Below are 8,957 nucleotides of genomic sequence, written 5' to 3'. Positions count from 1 at the left end.
ACTTCCCATGACGTATCATACGTTAGCGTCACAACACCGGGCCCCTCAGGTAACCCATTTCAACACAGGGCCCCATAGGTTACCCTTGCCATCACCATAGCTCAAATCACAATCCACACAATCACACTTCCAACACTTTATCAATTTCCATTTACTTAACATCGTCTACATGAGTCACTACTCGTAACCACTCAGGGAACCTATTTGTTCAATCTACAGCCACAACAAAATATCACACGGTTCAACATTTCAACTAAAAGTACTAACAACACATAACCATGCGATAAAATTAATCCTGTCATAGAATTAATCATTCGAGTAACAAAATAATATTCAGTCAAATAATTAATTACTACACTTAAAATTAAGTCTATTTCTCTCGTTTAGAAATTTTATAAAACATTTTTACTATTTAAATATTTTCTTTAACTCTCATATTATTTATAGATTTTAGAAACTAATTTTTTTATTGAAAAATACTTATTGCTAAATTTAGCATTTACTAACTATATTAAATATTAATATGAGATTTTTATAACAACAAAATTATGCGAGGCTATTTTAGTCAATATTTATTAGAGTTAAAGATTAACTAATATATAATCTAAAATATTTCTTGTTTACAATCTAAATAAATTTTTACTTATAAAATATTCTTGTTAATGTTTCATAAATATTTATTTACCCCAATAATTTATTAGACACGTAAACGTCCACTCAAATACAAATTAACAATGCAACATCAATAATAATTTCACAATCAAACACTTGTTAAACGATCATAAATTTTCACAGGGTATAACACTAATCATTCCAGCACAGCCGAACTGAATTTTAATATAAACAGAACTAAAAATAAATTAACAATTTAACAGCAGATCATCATCTTCAATAAACTTTAAATCTAAGTAACTCCATTAAAATGCAGATAAAGGTTTTGGATTTTCGGAAAACTACCTCAAACGCGATTCTAAGTTCGGATAAGTGTTGTCGGTGTCCGTAGATGGCCATGGTGGTTTTGAAATCTCGGGGCAGCGTCCGGCGGCACTCTGACAGGGCCCGCAGCAGCGGTGTGCCCACGAAACTCATGGTGTGCACACACCTACGGTCACAACTCTCTCTCTCTCTCTCTCTCTATTCTAGACTCAACAATAGAATTGGGAGTGAAATAATATACTGGTGTTCAATTTTTTGAATTTATGTGGGTATGTATAATGAGAGAGAATAAGGTAATGAGAAGGTGAGAGGATAAGTGTAGAAGTGGTGGAATAAGGAAGGAGAGTGATACTGATAATGATAAAAAGATAGGGGACAAGTGCCACATTTGGGGAGTTTTCAATTCTAATGTATGTGGACGCATGTATGTACATGGTGAGAATGTATCTGGACGCTTTTATGTATAGGATGAGAGATAGAGAAGTGGAGAGTTAGTTTGAATAGAGTTCTACTTAGAGTTTAGATAGAAAAGATAAGAGATAAATATGAATCACTGATTCGTATATCTAAAGTTTAAATACATATCTTATACAATAGTGTAAATAATATCAATTGTACACATAATAATATATTTTAATTATTCAATCTAATTAATTATTGAATTAGAAATTTAACAATATAAATTTGTATAAAAAAAATTGGGTCAAAAATCCGGGTCGTTACAAGAACAGACTCCTGTGGGAGTTTAAACAAACTGGGATGCCCCTGTTTTGGAGTGACGTGCATAGGAAGAAATCAGTATGCACTGAACAAGTCACTGCATGCTGTTTATTCCTGCGCGCACAACTCCAAGACATGCGCGCGCCGGTGAGCTCAAACCCACAACTCTTATTCTCAAACCATCTGGGCTCTGGAAGGACCAGTGCACACCCAGGACAAACCACGCAGTTTATAGCAGCATAATATACAGTTTAAAGGCTGTAAAGCCCTACAAATTAATAAAACACCCCATAAACAGTGTGGGGACAAAATAATGGCCTAAGGCCGAGCTACCTGTGCAAGGCCATTCACTGGTCAGAGGCAGACAGTCGCGCGATGGAGTCACTCTGGCACGCGATGGTGCGCCCTGGCGCGATGGAGCCAGTCTGGCTCGCGATGGTGCGCCCTGGCGCGGGATGGCCGCGCCCTGGCGTAACCAGACCAGTGCTTGGTTTACACATTTCTGGGTTCTGAGACAGGTCCAGAATGATCCCAATGGTACTCTAAAACAGCAGAAACTCATATTGAACTACAAACTAGCAGCTTATACTAAAGAAAGCAGTACAGTGGTTTTTATCATACTTAACAGTGATCTATATGAAATAAAAGCATAAAACAGTAAGAAACGAATCCCCACACGGTCCAACGCGTGCAACAACAAAGTGTCGTGCGCGAGAGTGGGACCGTCGCGCGCTGGTACTACCACGACGGTTTTTGAAACCTTGCCAGCTTTAGGACCAGGACTGGTATTGATTACCAGCCTTGACCCTGCCAGCCCCCCTCAGGGATCAGAACAGAGAGCAGAACAAAGGTAAGTTATACCTTCGGTTCTTGAGTTTTGAAAGATGTTTGAGCTTTGAATTGAGGTTGAGGTTGTTTGAGGTGTTTGAGTTGAAGAAGAACAAGCTATGCTCTTTATGGTGCTTAAGGTGTAAACCTTTGAATGCCAATTTTTGTTAACCCTTTGAAAGAGAACAAATGGAGGGTATTTATAGGAGGAAATGGGGGTGAATCTGGTTGAAAACGGAGAAGTTCAGCCAGTCCACGAGGCTTGGCTGAGGTTGCATTGGTGGCCAACTATCCTTCTTCAAAAAGGTTAGTGGTAAGTTGAACCGCCGTGCGACAGAGTGAGTCTGTCACGCGATGGTGCGCCCTAGCGCACAATCGCGCGATGGAGTGAGTCGGGCGCGCGATGGTGTGCCCCGGCGCTGGATGGTTGCACCCTGGCGCGCATCAGTAGGGTTTTTGGTTTTTGAAGTGGCTTAGGTTAGGTTAGGTTCAAGGGTTTTTCAAACACTCAAAGCTCAAACACTCGACATTCCCGGGATGTTCTTGATCCGTTTCATCATCGAGGAATCAAATACCGTAAGTAAACTAATCTGGAAGTCCAGATTGGGGTGTCTACACCCATACATTCAATTATCAAAGTTTCTTCTCATTATCAATCAAAGAGAAAAACTTTCTTTACGGGGCATCCCGTAAAGAAGATTTACGGCGCGAAATCGCACGGATCCAAAAGTATTTTAGATGATTCAAATTGAAAACCAATTTTGACGGATAAAAATTGAAAATATATCTCAGCTATTAATTACGCGAATGGACGAATGAAAATGAAAGGAGCCGTGAAAAAGTAATTCACGGCACCGTTAAGTTTATTTCCTTATGAAAGTGAGTTCGAAAAGAAGCTCACAGATGTCTCAAGTGCACGTGTTTCAGTCGGTTACTTTTCTTTTCTTCTTGGAATACCATAACCCAACAAACACAGCGGTCAAAATCATGCAAAATAAAAAACCTATGGGTTTCCGCCTCGTCCGGACAGAACGCGTTCTCTTGACAAAATAGGTTTCGGTCTGATTTGCATATTTATTTTCCAAAATAAAAAGTTCTAAAATCATATTGATCGGTGTACATTTTGAAACAACAATGCTACTTGCACATATTTTTGTTCACATATCATGCACATACATTTTTGTGAGGTCCATATCGGGATCTCACAAAATGATTTGAACCGCTCATCTTTTTTAAAATATTTTTTGGAGAGTTTCTGTAAAAAATCAACTCCAACGAATATCGGTAAGAGCTTTCTTAGAAATCGTAGGGCAAAATAGAATGATTCAGCTTACGATTTCTGAGAAAACCCTTACCGATATTCGTTGGAGTTGATTTTTTACAGAAACTCTCCAAAAAATATTTTAAAAAAGATGAATAGTTTGGATCATTTTGTGGAACCCCAATATGAGTCCCACCAAAATTTATTTGTATGATATGTGCACAAAAATCTGTGTGGGAATCATTATTGATTTTGAAAAGGATAAATTTTTTCGACGAGGTGTAAAGAATGGATTCGTCTTAACACCCCATTTCGCTAAGATTCTTATTTTTTAAATACTTATTTTCTCTCATAATACATCACCTTTAATTCAAAAAATATGTACTTATTTCAGTTAGTGAAACACAACTAATTTGTAAAGTGAGTTTTGCTTGTCCTTCATGGTTGCAAATTCAAATTTCACGAAGGCCAAACATTCTAAACATTGAAGCCACCGAAAGATTTGTCCGCTTATTAGCTTCGAATCCAGATATTAATTGAGGCACGCACAAACCAATCCATACCTCCCTACCTATTGTCACAATTTCTTTTTATCAAAGTGAGCTCGAAAAGAAACTCACAGATGTCTCAAGTGCACGGCTCAGTCGGTTACTCTTTCCTTGATTCTTTTCTTCTTGGAATAAAATAAACCCATCAAACACAGCGGTCAAATCCATGCAAAATAAAAAAGGCCCCATTTGCTGATTTTTTGAGGAAAAAAAAGGTGAAAGTACGCGGGTCCCCTCCCAACTATTACTTTTTCTCACAAAAAATTTCTAACATTTAAAATCGACGATCCCTTCAACTATATGAAATAAAAAATTGGCCAACTCTTAATAGAATGAGAGGAAATGATGATTCGATCTCTTAAAAATTGCACACACTAACCTCTTCATCTATAAAAATGTCCATACTGACTCTTTTATCTTAACGATTTTTTTGACAGAAAGGTGTTGATTTGGTTAACGGTTGGGTAGCCAAAATTATTTTTGTTGGTGTCAAACCTTTAGTGCATAAAAATCTTGTACACTGCACATGGTACAAATCTTTTGTACACTAGAGTTTTAGCACCAAAAAAACAATTTTGATATTATCAATTCTGTATAAACAGTTTTATTTTAAATATTAAGAGATCTCCGTAGAAAAACTTGATAGTTGAGGGGAATTCTGTATAAACAGTTTTATTTTAAATATTAAGAGATCTCCGTAGAAAAACTTGATAGTTGAGGGGGTCTCCGTGTATTTTCACCTAAATAGAAAAGAGAAAAGAAAGGAAAAAAAAACCCTGTTGGCTGATTGGCTCACCGGCCAAGTTGACCCCTGACCGAGTCACCGGTCAAACCACCTAGCCGACTCACCTCCCAGTCGAACCTTCAGTTTCAAACCTTCAACGGTCAACATTCAAATACTCCCACAGAAACGTTTAAATCTTCCCCATTCAAATTCAATTCCAATTCGTGTGCATTTGAACGTTTTCCCCTTTTCCCCTACTCTCTGGCCTCCATTATTGTTTCCCAACCTTTGACTCACCCATCCAAAACCCTTACCTTAAAAACCACAACAAACCCATACCCAATTCCAAACATTACCCATTTAGTTTAGTCTCCCAACTTTCAGTGCCATACCATTCTTCTCTCTCTCTCTCTACCTGAAGAAAAGAATGGTATTACCATGGAGGAGACCGAGAGCGTGCCATCCTGTCAGCAAGGCCACTCTGTTGGAAAACGGCAGTTCGGAGATGGAACTGATGACGGTTCCGACCCATTTCCGGTGCCCGATCTCGCTCGATTTGATGAAGGATCCGGTCACTCTACCGTCCGGGATTACTTACGACCGGGAGAACATCGAGAGGTGGATAGAGTCTGGCAACCGGACGTGCCCCGTGACCAGCCAGGCGCTCGGGAGATTCGAGCAGATACCCAACCACACGATAAGGCGGATGATCCAGGACTGGTGCGTGCAACACCGGTCCCTGGGGATCGAGCGGATCCCGACGCCGAGGATTCCGGTGGGCCCGCACGACGTCTCGGGGATTTGTTCGAAGATTTTGGCGGCAACCCAGCGCGGGGATCAGAGAAAGTGCCAGGAATTGGTGGAGAAGCTCAAAGCGTGGGGGCGGGAGAGCGAGCGAAACAAGCGATGCATCGCGGAGAACGGAGCCGGATACGTGCTATCGGTCTCGTTTGACTTCTTCGCATCGCTGTCCATCGAGGAGCACGAAAGCTTGCTCGAGAAGACCCTGTCGGCTTTGACATGGATGTTCCCACTCGGCGCCGAAGGCCGATCCGTGCTGGGTTCACCTTCGTCCTTACGTTGCATGGCGTGGTTTTTGGAGGGCGAAAATCTCACTTCGCGCCAAAACGCGGTTTTAGCCCTGAAAGAGCTTCTCTCTTCCGATCAAAAGCACGTAAGCTCGTTCGCGGAGATCGACGGCGTCGAAGAAAGCTTGGTCAGGATGATCAAGGAGCAAATTTCCCCGGCAGCCACCAAAGCTGCACTCATGGCCATCTACCACATGATCTCACCGTCCAACACAAGCGAAAAAACCGCGTCGAGATTTGTGGAACTGGGTTTGGTCTCTTTAGTCCTGGAGATTCTCGTTGGCAGCGAAAGAAGCGTAACTGAAAAGGCCTTGGGTGTTCTAGACAGTATTTGTGACTACGGACAAGGCATAGAGAAAGCGCGCCATCACGCGCTTACTATGCCGGTTCTGGTCAAGAAGATCCTCAGGGTTTCGGATTTGGCGACGAATTTTTCGGTGTCGATTATATGGAAGCTCTGCAGGGGTGAAGATGGCGGTGATCAGCAGATTGAAGCAGTTCAATTAAGGGCTTTTCCTAAGACGTTGTTGGTGTTACAGATTGGTTGTGGGGAGGGAACAAAGGAGAAGGCCACTGAGTTGTTGAAAATGTTGAATCAGTACAGAGATAGGTTTGGCTGTTTTAATTTATACGTAGGTGATAGAAAGATGTAGAAAAAAATATACATACAAATTTAGACACTCAAACAATTTAACCAGTATGCATATATTATTGGACAAGTTAATTGAGTATTCGAGTTGTTATTTGGTTTTGGCTAGTTTTGTTGTTATAAATGATACAGGTTTTGGCAAATGGTAGAAACTAGTATGATGCACATTCAATTGTAGAAAACATAATCCAAATACAAGTTTGGTGGTGTTCTAGTTACTCCCACCGTCTCAATTTACTTGTCCCAGTTTTATTCTAACTGGATAAAAAAATTAGTTATATCTTTAAATTGGTAATGAATTTTATATCCAATATGAATCTTGTTTGATGATCTCGATTTGTTCTATAATACAATGTTTTCAAAATCACCTAAAATATTATAAATTATAAGATATAATCAATTGAAAAATGACACGAACTCCCAAAAATGACAATTAAATTGGGACGGAGGTAGTACTAAAAGGAAAAAAGAGCAGAATAATGTGTTGATGGACTTAAATGCATGATTGACTGTCCATTTTGATCTAATATTGTGGAACACCGGGATATTTTGACAACGTGTACCGGTTGAAGGGGTTAAATTGGAAAAATTGGACCAAAATTGTCCAATTCGAATCGGAGATTTCATGTTCTTATATGCTCTCAGTAGTTGGATTATCTACTATTGATTGACAGGGAAAAATCAAGATTTTTTAGGATTGGCCATTCTGATTGACACATTATATAGATCTCGGATTTTTTTTCCATGCGGTATACATCAGCCGAGGTTAGAGGGTAGTTAGTAAGTTAGCGCACAAGGGTTTAAAGACTGTCTATAACTCTAAACCAAAAACGCCCTTGATGGGTCGCGAACCTTGGCCTCCCACAAAGGAATGACCAGAAAATACCATTGGGCTACAAGCCCTTTGGTGGTCAAGGGTGGCTTATGGTTCTGGACTAATGACTACATGGATTAGGCTGCTAAATTTTCTTGGGCCGAAGCCTACTTTTTATGGGCCTAATTTGCGGGCCAAAATATCCTAACTTCTTGCCTTGGGCTGTTGATTTGGTTTGCTATTCTGTGACAAGAAGGATTTTCAATCCCTCTCTGGGCAACTCTCTGAAGGAAGAGGAATGTGAATGCTAACAATCGAAGAGACACAGATCATGACACGTCTGTCCGAAACCATCCGGAGCACTTGAATTCCGCACGACACTCATGGGATGCACACGTCAGACAGTTTCAGACACATATGTGTATGCCCATCCGCGTCCCTGGCATTTTTACAGGAGAAACTACAGGTTTCATTTCGGCCTGCATTTTTGTATTTTTTTCAGTTCAGACCTTCCGTGATAGTGATATTGGTTCCGCCACTGCTAATTATGGGATTCTTTTGAGTTGATTGGCCATTCTAATTAGCACATTAAACAGATCATACGAATCTCATTTGTCTCTTTGTATGGGGGGTAATTATTCGATAGTTCCGGACCACTTTACAATCACATATTTCTGTGAGGTCTATACGTTTAGTGGTAGATAGAGACGGATTTAAGTGTGAGCATATGGGGGCCAAGGCCCCCGCACGGTTTCAGGTTATTTTTTAAATTAATATTAATATTAGTTGTTTTCGTTTTTTTGTTTGTTTGTTGAGAACACCTAGGTATTGTCTTTAGTATGGGTTGTTATTTAGATATTTAAATGTTTTAAGAATGTGTTCGTTTCAGGTCCCAAACCCCAATTTCTTTTTCTGCCTACGGTTTCCCATAAGTTTTTCTTTCACTTGTTAATCTCATTTCTTTTTCTATCTCTCTCCACTTGCTATCCAAAAAACTTTCTTCAAAATCTAAACCAAACAAACTATTAGATTGCCAAACCTTAACATTTTAAAATCTTGTTCATAGTTTGACTCCCGCATTTACAAAATCCTTGTTCCGTCCCTGATGGTTAGGGCTGTAAATGAACTGAGCCGTTCGTGAACTGTTCGAGGCTCGACTCGGTAAAGACTCGTTCGAGTTCGATTCGTCTACTAAATGAACCGAACCTGAATCTCAATTTTAGGCTCGTTTCATAAATGAGCCGAACATGAACGCAACAGTATTCGGCTCGATTAGACTCGCGAACCTGAAGTATATGTGTATCATGGGGATTTTATATAGTTATATAGTAAAAATTTTAAAACTTGTACAAGTCTAAACGTTTACAATTACTAAAAATTTACTTATGT

The 8,957-nt window shown here is 39.8% G+C and overlaps 1 protein-coding gene across 1 annotated transcript; it reads left to right on the top strand.

The window, feature by feature from the left end:
* The first annotated feature begins 5,230 nt into the window (after positions 1–5,230).
* LOC131302666 (U-box domain-containing protein 21-like) lies at positions 5,231–6,919 on the top strand. The gene has a single exon (XM_058329416.1). It carries the CDS (start codon positions 5,445–5,447, stop codon positions 6,756–6,758), a length of 1,314 nt encoding a protein of 437 aa, XP_058185399.1. The 5' UTR covers positions 5,231–5,444; the 3' UTR covers positions 6,759–6,919.
* Positions 6,920–8,957: the final 2,038 nt, after the last annotated feature.

This window comes from Rhododendron vialii, chromosome 10a, assembly GCF_030253575.1.
Source record: "Rhododendron vialii isolate Sample 1 chromosome 10a, ASM3025357v1".
Classification (NCBI taxonomy): Eukaryota; Viridiplantae; Streptophyta; class Magnoliopsida; order Ericales; family Ericaceae; genus Rhododendron; species Rhododendron vialii.
Note: the sequence above shows the minus strand (reverse complement) of the source record. Positions and strands in the feature narration are given on the sequence as shown.